This window comes from Carcharodon carcharias, chromosome 15, assembly GCF_017639515.1.
Source record: "Carcharodon carcharias isolate sCarCar2 chromosome 15, sCarCar2.pri, whole genome shotgun sequence".
In the NCBI taxonomy this organism is placed as follows: Eukaryota; Metazoa; Chordata; class Chondrichthyes; order Lamniformes; family Lamnidae; genus Carcharodon; species Carcharodon carcharias.
In genome coordinates this window covers 110,181,009-110,207,866 of record NC_054481.1, presented here as the reverse complement: position 1 = coordinate 110,207,866, position 26,858 = coordinate 110,181,009, and the positions used below count along the sequence as shown (strand labels likewise).

Here is a 26,858-nt window from a genome sequence, read left to right as displayed (position 1 = left end):
CCTTGAGCTTTTTGGGAGAGGAGCATGTTTGCAGCTCCAGCATTTGGTTTTCCCTCACCTTAGGATGCAAAGAGGAGCTTTAAGAACTGCAAGCCACAGGGTCAAGATCCTTGCATTACGTGGCTACAGACCTCTATCCAAAGGCCTTTGACCTTAATTCAGTGTTTATCTGGCTAGCTGCCCAGGTCATGTGGTAAGTGTATGGTTTGATCACAAGTCTTCCGAAGAGTTTGTTTATGCTGGCAGTGAGAGGTGGTTGAATGATGAAGTCAACACTTACGGCTGAGATGTCTTCACATTGTAATGGAGACCTGAAAAAGGAAAACCCAGTTGTGAGCTAAGGAATTCAAAGGGCAAGTATGCATCCCTCAGCTGCTCTTTGTTTAGTGGGTTGTGCAGGCTTGTGAGACAAAGCTGCATTTTGAACTTAACTATTGAGTTAGGAAAAAGAAACAGGAGGCCTTTCAGCCCTCGAGCCTGCTCTGCCATTCAATTAGATCATGATTGATCTGTACCTCAACTCCAAACCCTTATCTAACAAAAATAAATCAATCTTGAAAATTTGGAAAGCACCAATTGTCCCCCAGCATCTGTGGCCATTTGGGGTACAAAGTTCCAGATTTCTACTATCCTTTTGTGAAAAAGTGCTTTCTGATTTCACTTTTGAATGGTCTAGCTCTAATTTTAAGTCTGTGCCCTTTTGTTCTTGATGTTTTCAAGGGAAGGATTTAATTGTATATTAATTGCATTAAATTTTATGTAGGTGGTGGACATTAATTGAAGATTCACTGGAATCCCTTAAAATAGACACAAATGGAAGCTGTCATTGGTTTGTTAGGAGGTGTATGCTTGTAATGTGTAACTCTGGAAATAAATACCAAATTGTGCAAAGATTGGCTCCAGTCCTGTCCTTCACCAACTGGCTCTCTGCAATATAAGAGGGCAATGATGTGTATACACATGCATGCGCACATACATACACACATGAGGTGAATCTCTGATCTCTTCCACCTTTTTGGGGCAAGGTGGAAAGCACAAGCCAGCAGTTCCCACACAGGAACGGGAGACAGGAGAGAGCAGTAGGAACCTTTCCCACATAGCTCCTAGCAACTGACTAGAGAGCAGCCCAGAAAGTCCCTCCCCAACCCTACCCTTTTACCTGTAAACCATGTCCTCTGACAGAGGTCTTAAGGCGGGGGTAAGGGAAGGGAAAGAGGCAGGGAAATATAAAATACATAACCAGAAAAAATAAGGAAACTACAGACATCACCTCGCTTTCTCTGTCGGTGGGTAATCAGGGCAATGATGGTTATCAGAATGGCCAGCAATAGTAGTGTTGCCAGAATGTATCCGAATTGATGAAGGAAATGTGAAGAACGTTCCGGAATAAAAACATTGACGACTTTCGGGACTTCAACTGATGTAGATGCTAAAAACATAAACAAATAAATAAATTCCTCAAAAATAAAGTCACACATTCAAGATTTGGAATCCACACGTTGTCAATTTCTTTGGCCTCTTGTGGCATTGTTAGTAGCATTGGGCACTCTGGTGCTTGGTTGTGAAGTTCAGCTCCTAGTGTGGTCTTCACCTTTAAGGACTATGCTCTAGGCAGGATCTGGATTAGTTATACTGTAGCGCTGTTTCAACACTGGCTGAATCTCACAACTCCCCCGTTTCAGCAAACACCAGCCTGTCAGTATTTCCTGTACCTCAGATTCTCTACCAGTAAGCAAACAGAATTGAGGAAATAACCCACTCTATAACAACCAAATCCTGCAATTTAACTGAATGGATGGGATTTGAATAATGCAGTAATCCAGCAGATCTCCATTAAGGATATTCAGTTCCAGCAAGTTGGTTCTTTAAGGTGGATATTTCACTTTTCCTTGCACTGTTTGTCCGGTGTTTAGACATATTACTGCTGGCAATTAATGATTGGGTAAACTAATGTTCAGTAATTATAGCCTCACCTTTTATACAAACACACACAATGGTGCAAAAATAAATTCCTGCAGATGCTTGAAGTCTGAAACTAAATCAAAGTGCTGGAAATACTCAGCTGGTCTAGTAGCACCTGTGAAGAGAGAAACAGAGTTAATGTTTCAGGACAATAACCTTTCATCAGAACTTGAAAAAGTTAGAAGCATAATAGGTTTTCAGCAAACTGGTAAACTGCAGGAGGCCGAGGACAGAAAGGTCAGAGTGGGAGCTATGCTCTTGTATGTGAACTGAACAGCAGTGTTCGACAAAGCTGTCGACTAGTTTGTGTTTGGTCTCCCTAATATGGAGAAAAGGGGATCATGAGCAGTGAATACTGTAATTGAAAGTACAAGTAAATCACTGTTTCACCTAGAAGGAGAACTTGGGGCCTTGGATTTTGAGAAGAGAGATTGCAGCTGTCACTGAGAGTGAAAAAAGCACTCTGCTAGACTGCTTTGGGTTGATAAGCCATCTGCAGCAGGTTAGAAAAATAAACAGTAGCATCTGTTTATGCAGTTTCAATAGATTCTTTGTTGACATTTCCCCAAGGGCTAATGTTATGTCATTATGAATGTTTGGCTGATTTGCAAAAGCTAAAATTATCTTCAGGGGGTTCTGGGTTCACAATTTGACTGATACTTTAAAGAAGCTATTAAAGGATTAGCTGACTTTGATGTGGGAACTGAATAGAAATTTGTTTTTATAAAAGAATGGGTTTATGAATGGGAGGTTTTCACTCTCAAGTGTGTAGGGATGAGGGCTGTATTATATTGTTAGAAGTTTATTTTCATTGCCACAAAGCTCCTGAAGTTTGCCCATGGTGATACTGGGTGAGTGGCTAGGGACTTGGCGTGGACAGTATGATGGGCCGTGGTGGAGTGTGGGTGGAGGGCATGAGAGGCCATGGGGGTTGCTGTTTGGGCGTGTGAGAGGTAGGGTCTGGAGAGCCTAAAAGCTTCTGAAACAACTGGGACAAAGTTCCAGAGGACCAAAGCAGGCCTTCTAACTAGTTCGTCTTGGCACTTGTCCACCACCCCCAATGGCCATCTACACTCTGCCTCTGGGATCAGCAGGCCTGACTCCATCCTGCACTTGCTTCTAACCCCCAATCCCCCACAAACCCAGAGTAAAAATCTAATGATTTGGGGTATTTTACTGAGGCTTTCCGGCAAGTTGGAAAATTTTCCAAATCTAGCTTCCAGCCTCGGTGGCAACAATCTGGGCCTTAATCTTTCCATAGAACATGGCATTCCAACACAAAGCATTCCTAGGTGTTGGTGCCTGAGAAATGTGAGTTAGGCTGGACGGAAACTGTCTTACTTTTGGTTCAGACACTAAACTATGCACAGGGGCTGCCAAGCACGAGAGCCAGGATTAACTAAGTAGGATCACAACCCAGGGAACATTCAGGCACACAAGAGTCCCTGACTCATCCCTGCACCACAACATCCTGCCACGTTGTTACCTTCAGCTCCGGAGAAAGTGTATGTAGTGACAATTTCTACTTTAATTTTATAATTAGTCTAATACTTAAAAATATCAAATAGTGATAATGACAGATACAATCGGTGGTGCAGGAGTCATGTCACTGATCACATCACACTGTTCTCCAGGGCATTAACCTGAATGCTTTTATTGGTCAATCAGTATCTCATGGAAGGCCACAAGCACTGAACTGAGTAAGAACTCTGTCAAATACTTTAGCAAAATGTAGTTAGAGCTTAAAAGTTTAAAACATTTGTTACTGGCTGTTAATTGTATATTAATTGTGTTTAATTTTATGCAGGTAGTGGAAATTAACTGGGGATTCACTCTACCCCTAAAACTAGGCACAGGTTGATACTGTGATTAAGGCAAAATACTGCGGATGCTGGAAATTTGAAACAAAAACAAAAAATGCTGGAAAAACTTAGCAGGTCTGACAGCATCTGTGGAGAGAAAATCAGCGTTAACGTTTTGAGTCCGTATGACTCTTCTTCAGAGCTAAAGGGGAGTAGAAATGTGGTGAAGTATATACTGTTTAAGGGAGGTGGAACAGGTGAAGCTGGATAGAAGGCCAGCGATAGGTGGAGGCAAAGGAGAGATTGCGAAAGATACTGTGATTGTTTGATTTGGAAGTGTATGCTTGTAATGTGTAACTCTGCAAATAAATGCTTAGATAAGTGCATGAAGATTGGCTCCAGCACTTTCCTTTACCAACTGGCTTTCTGGAATATAACACTGTCTGTTGGACAAAATGATTATGTAACAGGCTATATTGGTCACATTGCTGCACAGTGATGTGTGTCAGCCATACTCCTATATAATGCAGTTTATTAGTCACACTGCTGTGCTTTGGGGTCCATGAGGCACATTGCTGTATAAGTCTTTCCCCTGTGTACAGTGCAATACTGCACTTTGTGCTGTTGAGGACTAGTCAGATGCGAGTTTGGCAGCCCCTTCCAGCATAACGACTTTCTAGCTTTTCAATTATGCACTGGTTTACACCCAAAAGGACAATATTATACTATGATTGATGGTATGACTCCTGCACCACCGACTGCATCTGTTCCAGTTGCTGGGTAGGATTGTATTCATTAGGTTCCATTCTTACCTAACCAGGCGTAGACAGAGAATCACCTGCAATAGCTTCTCTTTCTGTTCCTGGACCTTTACCTCTGGTGTCCTCCAAGGATCTATTCTTGACTGCCTCCTATTTCTCATCTGAATGCTGCCCCTCAGTGACATCATCTGAAAACACAACATCAGGTTCCACATGTATGCTGAAGACACCCAGCTCTACTTCATCACCGCCTCTCTCAACCCCTCCACTAAATTGTCAGACTGCTTGTCCAAAATCTAGTATTGGATAAGCAGAAATCTCCTCCAACTAAATATTAGGAAGACGAAAACCAATTTCATCTTCGTCTCTGCCACAAACTCCATTTGTTAGCCATTGACTCAATCCACCTCCCTGACAACTGTTTTAAGGCTAAACCAGGCTGTTAGGAAACTTAGAGTTGTATTTGATCAAGACATAAGGTACCGACCTATTTCTGCCTTTGTAACTTTGCCTGATTCCTCCCTGGCCTCAGCTTATCAGTAGTAGAATACCTCATGCATGATTTATTGATTCTAGGCTTGACCATTGTATCCCACTCTTGGAAGGCCTCCCATCTTCCATTAATCTAATTTATCCCAAACTCTATTGTCCATTCGCATTACTCGTACTAAGTCTTGTTCACCCATTATCCCTATGCTCACTGACCTACACTAGTTCCCAGTTAAGCAACGCCTCAATTTTAAAATTCAATTCTCAAAATTTCCAAATCCCTCATTGACCTTGCCCCTTCTTATCTCTGTACCCTTCCCCGACCCTACAAGCCTCTGTGTTCTTCCATTCTACCTCTTGTTGAACCCAGATTTTAATTGCTCCATCATTGGCTGCTGTGCCTCAGCTGCTGAGGCCTAAGCTGTGGAATTCCCTCCCGAAATCTCTCCACCTCTCTTTCCCCCTTTAAGACACTCCTTAAGTCTACCTTGTTGATCAAGCTCTTGGTCATCTGTCCTAATATCTCCTTACTTGGCTCTGTGTCAAATTCTGTTTGATAATCCTGAAAAGAAGCTTGAGATGTTTTACTATATTAAGGGCGCTATATGGATAAGCATTCAAACTTGGTTACAACAAAGCAGCTGCCAAAAGTCTGGCGCTGGAATTTTCAAGCCACTCATGCTGATGGGGTCTTCCGGTCCCGATGTAAACAGAGATTTCAGTGGTTCACTAGCCCCACCATGGGGCGGGCTGGGGGGCTGGAAAATTCCGGCCTGGGTTTTAAAATTAAATTCCATTGTTCCATTTGATTACTGTGAGTTATCCATTTATTCATGTGTTTGATGCATGTGTATTAGCAGTAAATACTTGGCTCAAATCCTGCTGCTCACACCCCCTCCTCCTCACCTCTGTCTTTCCAGTTTTGAACTTGATTAAAACAAGTAACTATTTCTTGGCAGGATACTGAGCAGGGTTGCTAGTCTCAAAAGAGGGACTAAACACCTGGGAGCCAAGTATCTAAGGGCCCTAGCATATCTCTCAGCAGGGCAGCAATCAGCAACTGGAGGAGACCTGAAATATTTTACCAAACACAACACAATGCATCTTCTAAATCAGCCCACAGTAAAGCCAAAACACATAAAACCTCTGTTGATCTCTTTGAATACTGGTTCATCCTAATTTGGACTAACTGTAACTAACATTTTTAGAAATGGATACAAAAATAGGAGTAGATTATGCAGCCCCTTGCATCTTATCTGCCATTCGGTTAGGTCAAGACCTCAACTCCATTACAAGTCAGTTTTTCTGTCACATAACAATGACATCAAGTGAAAGCAACATCTTCAGATTTTCAACGTGGCCACGTACACAGCTAATTTTCTACTCAAACATCAACTGTGCATATCATTATCAACAGTGCACACAACAGTCTGCAGTCAAACCATTAACTACAAAATTTTTGAATGTGTTAGGTTTCTAAACTACAGTTACCAAAACACCCTAGTTGCCTGGAATGTCCAGCTTTGAGTACTCCCAGACACCAGCACTGCATTATCAATGGTAATCATCGTCTTTCACTCCGGTTCAAGGAGAGTTCCTGAGTAAAGTAGTAATCTCCTAATCTCAAAGTCTTGCTTGACCTTTCTTTTCAGTGTGCCTCTGGAACAAAGGCCCCAATATCCTTCACTTGTGAATTAGAACCAAGATCCACATGGACGAAGGCGGACTGATGATTCGGTTCACAGCTGTATCAAATTCAGGAATCCTGGCCATCAAGCCACTTATATTCTGATATGTTTTTTAGGTTTAAAAAATAAACATTGAGATTTTACATCATTTAACACTCTCCTTTTACAAATTAATATGCTCAAATCATTATTTTCTTTGTTAAAATAAATGACCCTGATTGTTGTTTTTTCAGAGGATTGAAAAATCCTGAGCTGCTGGAATGCAGCCAGTTCCACATGGTTCCCATATGTATCAAATCAACTGAACAGGATGCAGCTCATGTCTCAGAACTTCTGGAAATTCTTAGAAGCAAACTTTCATAAAACAGTTGGGGATGTAAAACACCTTTTAAAGGAATAATAATGTCATGAGGTGTGGGTATTAGAAGAGTAGCGAGGAGGACAGGAGGAAGAAAAAACGCTCAAAAGGCAGAAGCAAAAAAAATAATAACAAGCTTTGAGAGGCTAGTTAGCACATTGCTCTCTCCTGCCAAGACTGTACCAATCTGATGTTGACTGGGATAAATTCTGTATTTTGCAGCAGAAGCAATCTCTTTAATTACGTGACAATTTTAATACTAATGTTTTTACTTTCTTGTATTTAATTAAAATCCTAAACATCCTCCTTCACATAAGATTTTTTTTTTTGAAGGAGTTCTTTAAGACTGGAGCTTTATGTTGGGGATCCTGAATGCATTAATGTCAAAAAGATGGGGATATGGGAAGATGTCCAACACTAGCAATAGCCAGCCCTTATTTACTTTGGATTTGACTGCTATTTCCTTACTTCTCCTTTCCCTTTTAATGGTAGTGTTCTGGATGGAGCTGAAAGAACTTATTTTCTTCATCCAGAGACTTCAGACATGTGTTGCGGCATCTGGATCTTGCCATAGCTTTGTAATTATTAAGTTGCAATATACTCCTTCCTAGGTCTTCAGTGCCCTAAATTAACATCATTCAAGGGTTGGGGGTCTTACAATTAAACCCTTTGATTTCTGATCTCTCTCTTTCCTGTATTTTTCTTTCCTGTATCAGTCTTGCTTTGAACATTCCATTTCAGGAAAAATCTATCGCAGATGACACAAGCTTTGTTACTTTCCAGTTCCCCTCATCTTTCTGCAGCACTCACTGAGCACAAAGCTATATTAGTAATCTCTGAAAATTCTCTGGGGGAACAAAGTGACTTTGTTTCACCCTTTTTGTGGGTGCAAAATGGGGCGAAAAGATCCAATTTTGTGGAGTTCAGTTGTGTACAAAGTTTGTTTGAAATATGTCCAATATCATATTGGCATTCCCTGCTGGAGATATAGGGAGCAGGAGTGTTCTCTTGGCTCCGTACCACTATTTGCAGGCAGCTGTGGCATGTGTGTCCTCCCACACACAGGATCTACCTGAGGACCGCTGATGGTCCAAAGGAAACAGGGGAGCTGCCTCAGGAAGCTCAATAGAGTGAGCACAGCTCAGCAGAATTATTTAGAATAGGTCTAATGTTCGATTTCAGAAAAGCCTCTGGCTTCCAGCTTCTAACACACACCTTGTGTGCAATGACCATTTCAGGGTCAAAAATGGGTCCAAATCTCCCCCTATCTGTCAAACCGCCATGAATAATATGAGGGCTGGTCCATCTTCTGGTTTCCGACAGACACAATATAGCTGCAATGCTGAAATTATAGCAGTTGACACCACACTCCCAATGAGGCCTAATTGCATTAGAAAAGGTCCTGCTATTCTCACTTTAAAATAAAGCTTAAGGTTTTACTAGACAGTGGAAATATTTTAAAATCTTTAATGCAGTGTGCTCTCAATTATTAAAAACCTTCAGTGATGAGATTCTGTCTATTATCTAAATGGATTTTATTAATGTGGCATTTGTATAACTGGGGATCCTTCTGTAATTTATTCATTCACAGGACATGGGCATTGCTGACTAGGCCAGCATTTATTCCCCATTCCAAATTGCACTTGAGAAGGTGGTGGTGAGTCGCTTTCTTGAACCGCTGCAGTCCATGTGTTGCAGGAATGCCCACAGTGTTGTGAGGAAGGGAATTCCAGGATTTTGAGGGAATGGCAATATAGGGCAGAATTTTTGGGTCGGCGAGCAGGGGCGGGGCCCACTCACCGACACGTAAAATGACGCGCAGTGATGTCGGGGTGCAAGCCCGCCGAACTGTCAAAGGCCTATTAAGGCAATTAAGAAAGTAATTAAAGTTGTTTAGAATGCTGCCTGTCCAGCCTTAAGGTTGGCAGGCAGGTGAAAAGCCCACAGGCGGGGTGAGGTTTCATGAAGGGTTTATTAATTAAATAAAAATTTTTGAAAAAATTAATTGTCATGTGACAGTTTCATATAAGGGGACATGTCCTTAAATTTTTTTCTCCTTTATTAAATTTTTCAGAACTTAAACTAATCTCTCTGAGGCACATTTCACGCGCGTACATGAAAGAGCGCAGGCCCCGACTCATGGAATCCCCCCCGCCTGCACAGGGAGTGCACAGTGCTTCTGGGTGTGCATCACGCTGGGCGGGCCTTAATTGGTTCACCCATGTAAAATGGCAGTGCGCACCCGATCGGGTGCACCGGTCAGGTTCGCGCTCACTACCGTCTGCCCCTGCACAACTCCCCCCCTCCCCCGACGGGGGGGAAAATTCAGCCCATTGTTCCAAGTCAGGATGGTGTATGACTTGGAGGGGAATTTTCAAGTGGTGGTGTTCCTGTACATTAGCTGCCCTTGTTCTTCTAGGTGGTAGAGGTTGCGGCTTCGGAAGGTGCTGTCGAAAGAGCCTTGGTGAGGTTCTGCAGTGCATCTTGTAGATGGTACATACTGCCAGCACTGTGTGTCGGCAGTGGAGGGAGTGAATGTTGAAGGTGGTGGATGGGGTGCCAATCAAGTGGGCTACTTTGTTCTGGATGGTATTGAGCTGCTTGAGTGTTGTTGGAGCTGCACTCATCCAGGCAAGTGGAGAGTATTCCATCACACTCCTGACTTGTACCTTGTAGATGGTGGACAGGCTTTGGGGAGTCAGGAGGTGAGTTACTCTTCGCGGAATTCCCAGCCTCTGGCCTGCTGTTGTAGTCACAGTATTTATATGGCTGGTCCAGTTCGGCTTCCGGTCAATGGTAACCCCCAAGATGTTAAAGACTTATACCAAAGTATGAGCTGTATTCCAAGCTATACAACAGGCCTCAAGAAACAACTATAGGTCAGCCTGACAGCAATGACAATACTATGTTGCACTTCCAGCCATAAGCTCAAGCCCTGTGTGTCATTAAAGTTAGTATTGTTTAAAATGACCTTAATCATGGAGTAGTGCAAAATAATTAGGTGTTTGAACATGACATAAGGAAATCTTTTTTATGCAGTGACTGGTTAGGATGTGGAATGCACTGCCTGAAAGTGAGGCAGAGGCAGATTCAATCGTGGCTTTCAAAAGGGAATTGGATAATTATCTGAAGAGAAAAACGTTCCAGGGTTACAGGGGAAAGGCAGGGGAATAGAACTAGCTGAATAGTTCTTACAGAGAGTTCATATGGACACAATGAGCCAAATGATCTCCATCTGCAGTTGTAACCATTCTATGACTCAAAAGAACAGAAATAGAAACAATGGCTGAAGTGTGTGAGTAACTGTTATGTACTGACTTCTCACCTTGGGACAAAGTACGTAAAAAAGGGCAGTTAGGTTTCAGCACTGATCAATTCAAATTGATACAGTTCTCAGAGCAGCCAAATTTTGCTCTTGTAATTGTCTAATTAGTTGCCGTCTGGACTCCCATCCCTTCAAAGGCTGGTCACCTGCCCCATCTGCTGGCCAATCAAGGGTCAACAGCTAATCAGTACCACTGGGAGCAGCGGTCACCTCTGGGACTACAACTACCAGAGAGGGCATCATAGGATCAGGCTGTCCTTGTAACTGGGAAGTGGGGTTTGGTGTCACTAGAGCCAGGGCCAGTCAGGCAGGCCCTTGCAAAAGGGGGGGGAAAAGATGGTAAGTGTTATCACAGGGGCAGCCATTGCCATCACGGGAATCCTCTCAGGGCCACAGCGTGCCTGGTTAGAAGGTCCTACACCCATGCTGCAGAGAGGCCACCAATGTTCACTGGGCAGACTCCCCATGTGGCGGAGTGCCCACCCGCCATCGCTGGTAAAATGCCAGTGGCGGTGGAAGGGGCCCTTAATTGGCCACTTAAGTGACTCAGTTGGCTTCAGAACAGGGGACCGTCTTCCACCTTACATGCCACTGGTAAAATGCCATGGCGGCAGGAAGGCAACAGGCACTCCACCACCACCCTCCCCATCTTCCCTCGCCATTTTATGGCATCCCCCCACCACCTGTCCCTAGAGGGCTGGTAAAATCTAGCCCGCATCTTAATTGTCATGGTTTATTTTTAAGATCAAATATCTCAAACAAAAAGGATCAATCTCTTCTTTATACAAAGAGTCTGAGTGGAAAATTGTACTTTTCCTTGAGTCTGAAGCAGTGACTGGAGCATATCGATTTGCCCACCTGTCTTTATCTAATGTGAAAAATTAAATAAAACCTTTCTGAAAGCAAAGGCATAGTGTGAGGGTAAAACTGCATGCAAATGAACCCATTCATCAATCACAGCTAGATCACAACCAAATCCTTTCACCAATCTTTTTTACACAGCGAGTGGTTACGAGCTGGAATGTACTGTCTGAAAGGGTGGCGGAGGCAGATTTAATCATGACTTTCAAAATGGAAATGAAGAAGCACCTGAGAGGAAATAATTGCAGGGCCAAGGGGAAAGGATACGGGAGTGGCATGAACAAAATTGCTTTTGCGTAGAGCTAGTATGGGCTGGATTGGCTGAATGGTCCATTTCTGTGCTGTAACCATTCTATGATTCAATTAAGACTGGCTCACAACTGAACCTCCTCAGTAATCAGAGTTAGCTCACAATATGAACCACAGCTAGATCACAATTTTCCATTTTTTGCTTTGATAGTCATTTGTTTGTAAATAAATGTTGATTTAAGTATAGATGAGAGATAGGTGCAAAGAGGGTCATAATGAAGGAAGTGAAGCGATGGGAAGGAGGCTGAGAAAGACAGGTAAACACAGTTAGAAGGAAGGCAAAAAGTGATAGAATAGGAAGAAAGAAGCAGCAAAGTAGAGAGAGCAAAGAGACAACACAATCAAAGTCTTTGACTTTTTGCAATTGCTTTTCGTACATCTCTGCATTCAGTCTAAAGGTTGTGCATCTAACATTGTCAACAAGTACAGCCAATAAGATATCATGGTCTGTTAAGTGACATGCTTAAGATCCACAGTGAGATCACCTCAGACTATCTCCTTAATTGGTTGAACATCACTGTTGCCCTCACATAACAACAGCTGAATGAAGAGAGGGTGCTGTAGACCTCTGCCACTGTGCAGTACGGAGACTGCAAGAAGCTTCCTTAGTATCCAAGTGTGTAAAAGGCACTGAGATGTAGTTCAAATCCCAGTCTATTCTGAGTTAGTTACTCTTGGCCATGGCAGCAGCAAGTGTGTTAAAGTGTCAACATCCCAGAGCTAGTGAAAATTTCCTCAGGGTTCCTACTCCTGGTTATTATTCAGTGACCCCTATTGAAAATATGCATATTGGATAAGAACAGGACCAGCTAAACTGATACCTCAACTGATAACATGCTGAAACTCTGAGTAGGTTAACACATAGAGAATGGAACTCTACCCTGCAAGGTTCCGTACCTTCAAGAGGGGAGGAACACAGGGACAGGAAGAGGCCATTCTGTCCCAAAGTCTGTTTGAAAGGGAGAAAAATAAAACCAAAAATAAAAAAATTAAGACTACCTTGCTCTTTTTTTGTTGCAGAATGTAACACCTAAAGTAACAGATGGGCTCCTATAAATTTAATGTGTACAATTATTATGGAAACATAATGCAAAAAACTCTTACATGTTTTATGTGTAAAGTTCATTCTGATTGGCTCTGTAATAAAGAGGTTGAAGATGCGTCGCTCATGAATCCCACAGTAATGGTGGTGCAAATCACACGAGTAGATTCCTTCATCACCAAAGCGAAGGTTAGAGATCGTCAGCGAAAAGTCACCATCAGCGAATGCTGTCTCTGATATATTCATCCTTTTCCTGACAAATTGAGGGCCATAAGATCGCTGCTCCCCAGAAGCGTAGAGATCAATCAGCCGGTCAGCCTGGTCATGCCAGATCCCAGGAGGTGATCTGTCCCAATGGACCACCTGTTGCTCTTCCTCACTGTGTCTCTCCGTCCAAATGTGGTTGTGATTTTCACAAGGCAGCACCACAGTTGTACCAACTAAGGCCACCATTACTGCTTTCTCTCCATCCCAAAATTTCCTCACCTTTTTTGCTGTAAACAGAAAGCACCTCAGTTAGGGGTTGCATAAGTAACAAATACTAGTCAATCTGTGATAATGCACATGGAATGTTTAAGTGCAAGTAGTGTTCTTGAATTAATTTTAACCAAGATATAGAGACATTATTCAGTCCTCATTTTAAAGTGATTCATGTGGCCTTAATTTTATACTTACCCATTTAAATTTCTATCACCCCTTTTCAAGTAGAAACTAAGGGCAGAATTTTTCGTTGAGCAGGTGGGCACGCGCCCGACCCGCTCGAGCATAAAATGACGTGTGATATTTCGGTCAGCAGGCGCACGAGGGAGTTGGCAGCACACCCGCTGACAATTATAAGGCCTATTAAGTTCATTGACAATCTAATTGATTTAAATTTTTCACTGCCCGTCGAACTTTACGGTTGGCAGGCAGGCAAGAAGGCCAAGTGGTCTTTGTATTTTTTGCGAACCCTCAACCACAGGCAGGATGAGGTTTCGATCTGTAATTTTTAAAAATGTTTTTAAATTTCATACTAATTTTTAACATGTCCCTGACAGAGTCACATGAGGGAACGTGTTTTCTAACATCTTAAAATGCTTTATTTTTAATTTTTCATATCTTAATCTCCCTGAGGCAGCTCTGTGCCTCAGGGAGCTTTTCCAGTGCACACCCACACACATACGTAAACTTGCATGCTCGCACCCACCCCCTGCACACAGGCAGCGCTGAACGCTGAAGCACGCATTTCATGCTGGACGGGCCTTAACTGTCCTGCCTGTGTGAAATTGCAGTCCGGCCCTGAGTGGGGGAGGTGGTCAGCTTCCTGACCACTCCCGCCCGACCCCAAGCCTGCCCGACGAGGGCAAAGTTCTGCCCTAAGTAAAGTTATCCCACTATAATTACATTTCCTTTCTAATGGTGCCACTGTTAATGCCTCCACTGGCAGGAAGGTGCAATTACAGTGTGACAAGTTTACATAGGCAGTTTCCATAACAAACGTAGACATGGAAATTCAAAATGGAAAAGGTTAACTGGAAGCTCATGTGGTTATAATATTTTTATATTTGTATCGCTAAAGGTTATAAAATAGGACAGGCCAAAAGACAAAACCATGGAGTCATGTATTTGTTTCAGAATGGTTAAAGGTTAAGCTGAGTTTGTAGGTGTGCAACATAGCAGAATGTGCTCAGAATGCCCGAGTTTGAATGCTATTTAATAATGGGGTTACACCAGGCTCAATAGGTCATTATAGCTTGTAAGAGGAAAGATTGAGGGAGGTAACAAGCATTTTAATAAGTAGTTGAAGTATTTATGCTTTCAGAAGCCAAGGCTCTTCATGCTGCTGTTAAATTTCTTCTGGGACCTATAGCAAGTCCTATAGATCTCAAAAGGGGCAAATAATTAAAGCAACTAAGCACTGCCAGATATGACAATTCCTGTCAGTGAAACTGGCTTTTGTATCAGAGAAAGATACTTTTTATGCATACTATTAATGTAAGGTTGAGGCAAAATTCACTCAGTACTTATGTGATTGCAAGTTACATAGTGTCCACAGCATAGAACAGGCTGTTCAGTCCAACAGGTCTATGCCGATGTTTCTGCTTCACATAAGCCGCTTCCTACATTATTTCATCTCATCCTATCAACATATTGTACTATTCCATCCTTCATTTTGTATTGATCAAGCTTCCCCTTAAATGCATCTATGCTATTCTCCTCCACTCCTCCATGCGGTAGTAAGTTCCACATCATAAGTTAAAAGCAAAATACTGCAGATGCTGGAAATATAATAAAAACAGAAAATGCTGAAAAACTTAGCAGGTCTGACAGCATCTGTGGAGAGAGAAATGGAGCTAATGAATGTTAACTCTGTTCCACATTTTAAGTGTTCTCTAAGTGATGAAGTTGCTCTAATTTCCTTAAATAAAAACAGAAAATGCTTGAAATACTCAGCAGGTCAGGCAGCACCTGTGGAGAGAGCACAGAGAAGGAATGTTTCAGGTTGATGACCTTTCATCAGAACCCCTAAATTCCTTATTGGATTTGTTGGTGACTAACTTATATTTATTGAACCTAGTAGTGGAAACATCAAAGGAGATAGGTTTTCCAAATTTGACTTTTTATGCCAAAAGATATCATTGTTCACTTTCTTGGCCTCCAGTCCCATAGCGAATATTTACTGTTTCTCACCATGCAGAGAGTCTCTGATAAAAACTCCAGAAACCTAGCAGCTGATTTTACTCTTACACCTTGGGCAATGGAATCATCCAGCTTGCATCTTGTATTCTGGTTTAAGGAATACAAATAATGTTTCCATTAGGGTTATCACAGCAGTCAGGCAACCTTGAAAAGTGAATCACCTCAAATTTTATGTTGAGAGTCACCTTTGCTCAGTAGAGCCTCTCTGTCCATCAGCACAACAGGGACCAACGCCGTTCACTAGGGACTTCCTCTTTCCTCTGTAGAGCCACCCTCCTAGGCATAATTTCCCCTACCACTCTGCAGTGGCACCCCAGGGGAGAGCTCCCTCCCAGCTAAAGGTGTTGCTTCAACTGATTCTTTCAAAATCACCCAGTCACAGAGCAATTGAGTTTCTCCCTATCCTTTCATTTTTCTCGATTTTATTTTTGCCTATTGAAAATCTTTCCAATCCACATTTCCCTATGACCCACCAGTGATCCACAACCAGAGTGGGCTCAAGAGTGAGTTCCTTCCACACTCATTTACTTTCCTTCTGAATTCAGTTGTTGGGAAGGGGGACATGCCAGTCAGCGGTAGCAACCAGCTCTGATCTGTCCTCCTTGGTGGCGATCAGCCTTTTGCAATATCCTGGCCAACAACACGTATCCTAAATCACACCCCACCCCATTATGGCTCTGACCCATTCATGTAGAGGGCTGGTCAATAGTCTGCTTTCATCAGAGCATGATATAAGAAAACATTAAATATTATAGGTTGACAACTTAACACAGAGCATCGAGGGATAGTTAGCGTAGGTGATTAAGCTTGCCAATTGCCTAGAAGATAAGGATTAATGTAATTTGGCAGTGTTAAGGTTAGAATAGATATATCATGGAAAAGCACTGAGACCAGATCATTTTGAAAGAACTGGAGCATGACAGCAGCTGGCTGTTTTGTATCAAAAGCAGGCTGCGTGATGTTCTGCAGAAATGGACAGAGCTGGTTTAACTCCAGTTTAGACAAAGGGATAGCACATGATACGAGAAATACATCATATCCTGAGACTAAGGATATGAATATGGGATGGAGTCAAGCACTTTTTGATGCTTAATGCTGAGAACAAATATTGATAGGAGCAGCTCTTAGTCCCTGATGGGTATGTTACTTATGAGTATATAGATGCAGTATTTGCTTGTAATAATCTCCTAATGTTCACTAAATTTCAGGGTTAATACATCCCAAATGTCCTATCCTGTTATTATTCAAGACCATCCTGAAAAATCTTAACACAAAAAAATTCAATTCCTAAACTCTGGATTGGCTGCAGTCCTTTCCAAATCAGTTAAAGACCGTCCCAAGTGGAACGCTCAAGAAAACACTGAAGGAGTGTTTACTGTTTCAGCAAAAGTAAAAATAGAAACGCTTCTGGTAAAACATTTTTGTGGGAAGCCTTTTTGTGTTCACTGTATTTACAGAAATCTCCCTGGAGTGCTAATGACTGACTGGTTTGTCTTCTGCCGGTTCACTGAAAGCTATGTGTCTGTGAAATAGTACAAGAAAAAACTGACACTGTCGTTGTATTCCACTGCTGTATATTTTATTAGTTTTTGAGTAATAGGAAGATCTTGTCGCAGAATGCTTATGGCATACTATTTCATTGCTAATAAACAATGGCATCATTATGAAGTTCTTTGTATTCTAATGGTTAAGAGTGGCTCTCAGTCTGAGTATTTCACCCAACAAAGGTCTGTCATTGACATGAAGTGATCAATCATATGCACAGATCCACACCTATCACTTTGTGGCATACAGCTCTGGCACGTTCTAGGTTTGACTACTGTTACGAAGAATGAAATAGCAGTACACTGCCTTGCTTGATGGCATCAGTACTCTGAGGCTTGTGAAATACAACTAACTCAATTCAAATCATTCTTTTTTATAATCTGTACAACAGAAAGCTTAAACAAATATATTCCTCTTTGTTGCCCCCACCCCCACCCCACTCCCCCCGCCTCCCACTCCGCTCCACCCAGAGGTAATCAGGTCGTTGAATGAGTTACCATGGATAGATGATGTAAATGAGGTCAAGACACATTTAAGAATACTTTTGGAGAGGGATTAAGGCACATTGGGAGATGGGGAATGGGTGGGATTAAGGGATACAGGGAGAAGGTGGGTCAAAAGATACGGGAGAAGATTGATTGAAAGAGACAGGGAGAAGGTGGGTATGGGGGGGTTGAGAAATAATGGGAAGAAGGTGGGAAGGTTTGGGTTATCAAAAATAGTTGGGATAGTTGGGCCTCCCTGCCTTTTCCTATTTTTCACCCCTGTGATTCCATTTGAATGATATATAGTTATGATCTCATGCTTTAATTGGAATCATGATGTGTCTAAAATTAATTATTGATACTATCAAGAAGAGTGAGAGGTGTGACAAGTTGGATTGTTCAGGGCAATTAATTCATGAGATAGAGAACATACTACAGTGCCCCACCTATTTGAAAAGAGGCCTCAACCCTTCTCAAAATCGATAGTACGATCAGGTGTAATGGGCATTACTTTTCAATAAAAAATGTACTCCAGAGTCTTAACCCAGACAAATAATCCAGCCAAAACAAAAGTTTTAAAAGATTGTTCATCATCTGGAAATAATGCAATGTACATCAGGTATGACAGTGAGTTCCAGACATCTCATGAGTACTCAGACGTGTGAGAGCTCTTGTCTTTTATAATCTTAACTACTTGTTACCACTGCCCAGATCTCTTCACCTACATTGTTTTGCAAGGATAGAATTCAGATCCATGCTTGGGATGGAGCATTGTTTTCTGTAGGACTATCAAATCAGGTGTTTTTTCCAGCTTTGGAGTATTATGCACTGCTGCTAATCTTGGTAGTGTTATTAAATGTCAGGATTTCCAAATTAAAACAGGACAGATGAGAGAGAGGTGTGAGTACAAACTACTGTTATAGGATTACATTTAAATTACAACATGGAAACAGAACATTCAACCAAATGAGTCCTTGCTGGTGTTTATCTACCAAATGAGCTGCAGTCCCATATGCAGGTCCCAGTCCCATAACCTTTTACTCACGTTTCCTCCAACCATCTATCAACCAACCATCTTATTCTTAAATATTGACATGGGGCAGGATTTTTCAGATGATGAGGTTTCCCGCTGGCTATCTAAAGAGTCCCTGCCAAATACAGCAGCCCTGCAGATATATGCCACTCCACGGGTGTTAATTGGCTGGAGATGGGACTTCTTCCCCTCACTTGGGTGAAAGTCCTACCTCAGGCCAGTCTGATTGGCCAGCAGCTCTGTAACCCCAGTGGTGCCAGTGGTAGCCATCACCAGGCCCAGATTCCAAGTTCCAGAGTCCAGGACCAGGTTAAGTGCAGGGGCGGGGGTTCACAGCAGGGACGGGAGGTTGGGCCCAAGGGAGATGGGGAGAGGGGTTGGGGTTCTTGATGGAGAGTCCAGGGGGCAGGGAGTACCTGTAGGAGGCAGACCTTGGGGGGAGGGGGAGCTGAAGTGGAATGAGGCCCTTGATGGAGGCACCGCCCACCTTTCTACCTGAGGCTTGAGCAGGGCCACCTGCTTGGCTTATCCGTTGTCCCAGAAATCCTCCCACCAGCCTCAAAATTGAGGCCGGGTGGGAAGCAACTCTTAAGTGGCCAATAATAAGCCACTTAAGGGCCTCAATTGGGGCAAGGCCGGGTGAACTGTGCTGTAGGCCTCGCACACCTCTTGTAAAATTGTGGTCAGGTTCAGAGGTCCGGGTGCGGGGTGGGGGGGTGGTGGTGGGAACGCCACCCTGTGAATTTTATAAGCAGCCCATCCCCGCCTGTTGGGGGACTGTAAAATTCTGCCCATGGTCTTTCCTTCAATCACTAACTCTGGAAGCATTTTTCACAAGCACAGAGCCCCCTCTTGTACAAATGTTCCTTATGCTTTCTGTTCTAAATTGCTTACATTTAATCTTAAATTTATATCCCTTATTCTAGACTACTCAATCTCTGGAAGCAGTCTGCTTCTATATACTCTGTCCCATCCCTTCATAGTTTTAATATCTTCATCTTCTTTGCTTGAACAAAAACTGCCCAGTCACCTCAGCAAGAACAGTTTAAAAATTTGGCTTCAGTTTGTGCCTGTTTTCCCCACCTTGTGTCAATCCTATCTTTCACTTACCTGATCTGGTAATATTGAGTTGAATTTTGACTGTTTCGTAAAGATGACAATAATGGTGGTGAAGATTGCATGAGTAAATCCCTCGATCATTTGTTCTAACATCTGCAAAAGGAGAAAAATAACAGGAGATTAGAATTCTTTATTTGAGGCACTGGATAAAGAAGGTACAACTAAAGACCTGAAGACATCAGTAATCAAATATTAGCTGCTTCCATTATCACTTCCACATCAAGGAATGAATGAACAATGAGAGGATTCACTCCTCAATAAAATCTCCAAACCAAACCATTTACATTATATGCTGATCATGATAGTGTGAATGACATAGCACTCATGAGTCTTGACCAGGAGTATCAAAGCTTTTGTCTTCCTGGATTGAATATTGTGCACTGTAGACCATGGCCAAGTATAAAGTTTAAATCTCTATTCCCATTAATTTCCAGATTTGAGGGGAGAACTGGCACAGATTGATTGGGTAAATAGACCAAAAGGTATGGTAGTAATTAAACATTGGAAAACATTTAAATAAACAATTCAAAATATTCAACAAAAACATATTCCATTAAAAAAAATAAAAACTCAGTGAGAAAGATTCAATCCCTGGCTGGCTAGAGAAGTTAAGGCTAGTATTAGGTTAAAAGAGGAAACTTATAATGTTGCAAAGAATAGTAAAAAGCCTGAGAACTGTGAGGGTTTTGGAAACCTGCAAAGGGTGACCAAAAAGTTAATAAAAGAGAAAAAAGTAGAATTTGAGAGTAAACTAGCCAGGAATATAAAAACAGATTGCAAGAGCTTTTACATGCAAAGAAAAAAGAAGAGTTGCTAAAGTTCCCTTGAGAGGCAGAGACACGAGAAATTATCATGGGAAATGAAGAAATGGCAGAGATGCTGAACAAATTTTTTGTGTGTCATCAGTGCAGACAAATTACCTGCCAGATTAGAGCCTAACCAAGGGTCTAATGAGAGTAGGGAACTTAGGGCAGAATTTTGCTCTTGGCAGGCAGCCTCGGCGGAGTTGGTTGGGAAGCCGACTGTCGCCTGCAATCGGGTCCAGAAGGTGATTTCAGACTGGTGGGCCAATTAAGACCCGCCCAGCGTGAAAAGCAGCTGGGGAAGCTCTGAGAAGGGGTGGGCGGGGGCATGATGTCTGTTGGCTTCAATGTCGACCCGGCGGCTGATTCAAAAGCGGCCCAGGCCCTGGAAGGCTGCCATGGAAGGATGTCTCCTGTACTCTTGCTATGGATTTGAGTGCAAAGTGACGCGGCAGGTGGGAGGGCAGGGTCGGCGGGGCAGTTGGCTCCGTGTTTCTCCGATGAGTGTCTCGCAGCCCTCCTGGAGGAAGTGGCTGCCACAAGGAACACCCTTGTCCCCAGAGACGGGAGAAGGAGGCCACTGCACCTCATCAAGAAGACATGGGAGGAAGTGGCACCTTGGGTGAGCAGCCACGACGTGGTGAGGCACACATGGGTGCAGTGCCAGAAGCACTTCAATGATCTGCTGCAATCAGGAAGGGTGAATACCATGTTGGCATGGGTCAGTGTGGAGAGGCTAGCCATCCCCCTGTGGACCTCAGGGGTGTTAGAGTGTGAGTGGCAACTGTCAATAACGCCAGAGCTGGCCAAGGGGGTGAGCCCTGGCTGCTTAAACTGAGTGCCATGTGGCTTGAGGGCCACGACTCGGATGTAGCATGCGAGGTGCTCCTCAGGTGGGGTTGGCCAGGCTGCAATGGCATTGCAGGTAGAGAGTGGACTAATCAATGCTCCTCTATCCTTTCAGGAGAAGACATCCCATAACAATATTCAGCAGGGGGCCCTGGAGCTTGAGAGGCAGCATACACCTCGATCAACCGGCCATGGTGAGGTTGGGGTGTCAGACGAAGGTAAGAGTACAGTGCACAGAGGTGAGAATTTTGAATAGTGCAACCATTCTAATGTAGTTTCTATATTGATGTAAACATTGAACCTAGAGTCCCCATTGATAATCGAAAGACAAGGGCACATGATGCAGATCTCTGTTGTCTCACCAAGGTGCCTGGCATGCTGAGTGACAGTGTGATGACTCTCACTAATAATATGTTCTTCTTCTCACTTTTAGGTTCACCAGTAGGCGTTCGCACTGAGGACCCTGAACGTCACCCCTGACCCTGGAGGAACACCATGCTCTCCAAGCACTTGCATCACACCCACTCTGTCAAGCAGGCACCAGCACAGATACCAGCACCTCGGTGGGCATTATATTACCACCTAGTATCTCAGTGCACATTGGTGAGGGCACTTCATGCTCACTTGAGGTGCAGGTGGAAGCAGCGAGTGGTCAGTGCGCCAGCAGTTGGAGAATTGCTGGAGACAGGACAATGCTCAGTCGCTGGTTGATGACGGGCCTCAGGCATCGTCGATTAGACAGCAGATGCTGGAAGTCCAGCGGAGTGTGTGGCAGGATCTGCCGGAGATACATGAGGGAATGCGTGCCATGGTCTCCGTTTGGGAGGAGTCCCTGCAGAGCATGGTCACAGTGCTGACCCTCATGGCGAGCGCAATGTCACCTCCATGGTGTTTATCATGCCATTAAAAAAGTCAGAGCAAAATAGGGGAACAAAATATCACCCTTGGTAAGCCCATCTTGTGCTTAAGGTGCTTTAAATTTACATTTGCAGGTATTGCATCTAGGTGGCGACTCTCATGGAGAGGCTACTCCAGGGACAGATTCGGGGGTCCCTGGGGATGCACTCGGACCTACAAGCCCACACACAGGCAATGACATCGGGTGGTCAGCGTCCACGTAGGAGATGGATTGGGCACCCACTATCCCAGCTAGGTGCCTGTCCATCGATGGTGAACAGTGATGTCTAGGGAGACCTCACGTTAGTGCACAAGCTGCCTGTTGTCTCTGCGGGGTCCTCTCAGGGTGCTCCGGATGATGTCAGCAGCTCCTCCGCCCCTCTGCCAGTGACTATGGCATTTAATGAGGCTGCAGCTACTGGGGATATGCCAGCCGTAACACTGGCTGCTTCCTCCCAGGTGGGCCCAGCACAGGCTCCAGGGGACAGAGGACGACTGCCAAGGTCATCAAGGCCAATAATACAGCAGATTCAGCAGGCTGTCTCCAATGCCGGTGCCAGCGAGAGGGGAACACCTAGGTGTAGCACCCGCAAACATAAATTTAAAGCACCTTAAGCACAAGACAGGCTTTTAACGGGTGATATTTTGTTCCCCTATTTTGCTCTGACTTTTTTAATGGTGTGATTAGCAACACCGGTTAATGTTTGGTTCAGCAATGTGTCACATGCAACATTAAATGAGATTTTATTTCGTGGTTTTGGCCTCAGTATAGTTCATTTGTTCTGTAGGTGCAGGGTAGGCCATTATGTAATGATGGATGTGTGTCTCCTGAAATTTTCTTGCACAGGCATAGAGTGCATGTTGGTGGCCAAGGAAATGTTGCTCTTTGGGATCGAGTATGGAGGCTGCAGCCCTGGTGTGTGATGATGGTTCTTATTTGTTAGACGAGCTGAAGGAGCATTGGATCAAAGCGTCCCCGGTGTCCCTGTCTCCCTGGAGGTTACCCAGTCTGTGTCCATGTCCTCAGCATTCTCCTCACTCTGCCCGTCCTTGGACTCACTACTGGATTCATCATCTGTTCCTTTGCAGCTGCATCAACATCCTCTTCCTCCAATGCGTCCCCCCTTGCCAATGCCAGATTGTGTCGAGCATAGCATGCCACCATTATTAGTGACACCCACTCTGGGGGGTATTACAGTGTGCCCCCTGAATGGTCCAGGCAATGGAAGCGCATCTTGAGAAGACCAATGTTCCTCTAACCCTGCCCTTGTGAAGGCATGGCTCCTGTTGTACCGCTGCTCAGCCTCTGTTCTTGAGTGGCAGAGAGGTGTCATGAGCCACCTTTTCAGGGAATAGCCCTCGTCACCCAGCAGCCATCCATCCAGTCAGGTTGGAGCATTGAAGAGCCTCGGCACCTGGGAGTATCTCAGGATGTAAGCATCATGGGAGCTGCCAGGGTACCTTGCACAGGCTTGCTGAATCTGCATCTTGTGATCACACACTATCTGCACGTTCATGGAGTGGAATCCCTTCCTGTTGACGAAGGTACCAGCTCACCCGCTGGTGCCTTGGTGGCCACATGTGTGCAGTCGATGGCACCCTGGACACGGCGAACCCAGCAAGCACTGCAAAGCCTCTGGCTTGCTCAGCCTGGCTGGCCTTGTCCATGCGAAAATGAATGAAAGTCAATGCATGCCTGAACAGAGCTTCTGTCACCAGCTTGACACAACTGTGGACAGCTGATTGGGAGACTCCACACAAATCCCCCACTGAACCCTGGAAAGAGCTGGGGGCATAGAAGTTGAGAGCCACTATGGCCTTCAGAGCCACTGGCATGGGGTGTGCACCCCGTAGTCAGAGCTGATCTCAGGCCTGATCCTTCGACAAATGGAGGTCACTGTCTTCCTTGAGAGACAGAGCCTCCTTTGGCACTGCACTTTGGACATATTCAGGTAACTGCATTGCCACCTGTAAACCCTGGCAGTGGGATAGTGCTGTCTTCTGTGGCCCCTTCCGTCTTGGACTGTCAGCTAGCCCTGCCTCCCCTGTGCCGGTGCCTCTCCTCCAACAGGTCGCTCCTCTGGAAACTGCATTGGGACACCCGGCTTCCTCTCCCTTCTGCCCCTCTGTTCCTCCTCAGAGGAGATGCCTCCAGCAGAGACCACAATCCCCGTTACCAGGGTTGTGGAAGGCTGTCTGATACCTGGAAGGATCCACACAGTCAGAATCTTTCGGGGACAGAAAGACAACAATAAGTCCTGAAATGAAGCCTTGAAATGATCAGAACGCAGCTGTGAAGCAAGATGAAGCTGCCCAGCTCACATAAGCAACCAGCAGCACACGATCTCCAAAATTCCTCATTACTCACATCGGCAATGCTGCTGCCCCTTCTTCTCCCGTCCGTGGATGAGCTTTTGCAAATTGTGGCTTGCTCGCCTGCCCGTTTTGCTGTGCGATGGCTGAAAAATCGCATGGGCTACATAAATTCGGAGGCAATTGGTGTGCCAAGGGCTTTAACAGGCCTTTTAATTAATGGCGGGTGCGCCTCCCTCTCCTGAGCGCGTCCGCCGAGCGAAATATCGCAAGAGTGTGCATTGACACCGGGACACTTGGCCGACCTCAATTCGCGTTATTTCACGCTTGAGCGAGTCAGGCATGCACCCGCCGGCCGAGCGAAAAATTCTGCCCTTAGAAAATTAATATCGGAGAAATTTAAGGGACTAAGACTTTAGCAGGAAGAATAGAAAAGCAGCATACTATTTAAGTGGAAAAAGATTGCAGAACTCGGTGGTACAGAGGGAACTAGGTGTCCAGGCACACGAATCACAAAGTTAGTATTCAGGTACATGTGATTAGGAAGGCAAATGGAATGTTGGCATTTATTACAATGGAGTCAAGAGTTATGGGGGGCAGACAAGAAAGTGGAGCTGAGACCACAACCAGGTCAACCATTTTTAAAATTCATTTATGGGATGTGGGCATCACCGGCTAGGCCAGCATTTATTGCTCATCCCTAATTGCCCTTGAGAAGGTGGTGGTGAGTTGCCTTCTTGAACCACTGCAGTCTGTGTGGTGTAGGTATACCCACAGTGCTGCTAGAGAGGGAGTTTCAGGATTTTGACCCAGCGGCAGTGAAGGAATGGCGATACATTTCCAAGTATGGATGGTGAGTGCCTTGGAGGGGAATTTCAAAGTGATGATGTTCCCATATATCTGCTGCCCTTGTCCTTCTAGATGGTAACAGTCATGGGTTTGGAAGCTGCTGTCTGAGGAGCCTTTGTGAGTTCCTGCAGTGCATCTTATAGATGGTACGCAAACTGCTGCCATGGTTCATTGGTGTGGAGGGAGTGAATGTTTGTGGATGTGATGCCAATCAAGCAGGCTACTTTGTCTTGGATGGTGTTAAGCTTCTTGAGTGTTGTTGGAGCTGCACTCATCCAGGCAAATGGAGAGTATACCATCACACTCCTGACTTGAGCCTTGTAGATGGTGGATCGGCTTTGGGGAGTCAGGAGGTGAGTTATTCACCACAGGATTCCTAGCTTCTGATCTGCTTTTGTAGCCACAGTATTTATGTGGCTAGTCCAATTCAGTTTCTGATCAATGGTAACCCCCGGGATGTTGATAGTAGGGGATTCAGTAATGGTAATGCCATGAGCTTATTGAGTGGCGGAGCAGACTCAAAGGGCCCAATGGCCAATTCCTGCTCCCATGTTCCTATGAATAAAAGCTGATAAATCCCAGGACCTGATGGCCGATATCCCAAGGTTCTAAAAAAGGTAGTTGCAGAGATCATGGATGCACTGGCTATGATTTTCCAAAATTCCCTAAATTCTAATTTGGTCGGAGCTGATTGGAAGTTGGCAAACCGCTATTCAGAAAAGGTGGGAGAGTGAAAACAGGGAACTACAGACCAGAAAGACTGACATCAGTTACTGGGAAAATACTGGAGTCTATTATTAAGAAAATATTAACAATGCATTTAGAAAATTATTGTATGATCAGAGTCAACATGATTTTACAAAAGTGAAATTGTATTTGACAACTTTATTAGAGTTTTTTGAGGATTTAACTTGTAAGGTAGATAAAGGAGAGCCAGTAGATTTAGCATACTTGCATTTCCAAAAGGCATTAAATAAGAAAGTTAATAGGCAAGATAAGGGTCATAGAATTCAAGGTAATAAATAGCATGAATCGTGGATTGATTAATAGATATGAAATGGGCGCACATTCTCAGGATAAGGGGTCAATCATTTAGGATTGAGATAGGAATTTCTTCACTCAAGAGGTTGAGAATCTTTGGAATTACCTTGCCCAAAGGGGTTGTGGATGCTCCATTGTTGCGTATATTTAAGGCTGAGATAGACAGATTTTTGGTCTCTTGGGGATTCAGGGGATATGAGGAGCAAGAAAAAACTGAATGGCAGACGGACTAGGGTCCAGGAGCCATATGATTTACTCCTGTTCCTATTTCTATTGTTTTGATCTCAAGTTACTGATCTCAGCACCCTGACTTAATATTTATTCAACAATCACATTGCAGAGCTCAGAAAAACCCTTTCCAAACCTGCAGGTCAGATTCACCAGACAAAAAAAAATACCAGTGCACAAGAGCTGAATTGCTTGGGCATATGTCCTTGGGTGGCACCTTCAGCGATACAAGAAAAGGGTGCCAAATTGACTTGTAACACCACCTAAAGGGACTTGGCTTGAAACAACAACAAGAACAACTTGTAATTAAACAGCACTCTTAAAGTAGAGAAACTCCCAAAGGTGCTTCACATGGGCATAATCAGACAAAAATGGATGCTGAGTCATAGAAGAGGTGTGACCAAATTCTTGATGTTAAAT

The 26,858-nt window shown here is 44.0% G+C and overlaps 1 protein-coding gene across 3 annotated transcripts in view; it reads right to left on the bottom strand.

Annotated features, from left to right (window-relative positions):
• LOC121288228 (matrix remodeling-associated protein 8-like) overlaps positions 1 to 26,858 on the bottom strand; it is a 54,457-nt gene that overhangs the window by 9,494 nt on the left and 18,105 nt on the right. For all 3 annotated transcript variants that reach the window (XM_041206695.1, XM_041206696.1, XM_041206697.1), the window contains exons 4-7: positions 19,450 to 19,551; positions 12,660 to 13,091; positions 1,271 to 1,429; positions 281 to 311 (exon numbers count right to left, since the gene is read on the bottom strand). In XM_041206695.1, the coding sequence (XP_041062629.1) occupies positions 281 to 311; positions 1,271 to 1,429; positions 12,660 to 13,091; positions 19,450 to 19,551 (724 nt within the window). The remainder of the gene's footprint in view (positions 1 to 280; positions 312 to 1,270; positions 1,430 to 12,659; positions 13,092 to 19,449; positions 19,552 to 26,858) is intronic.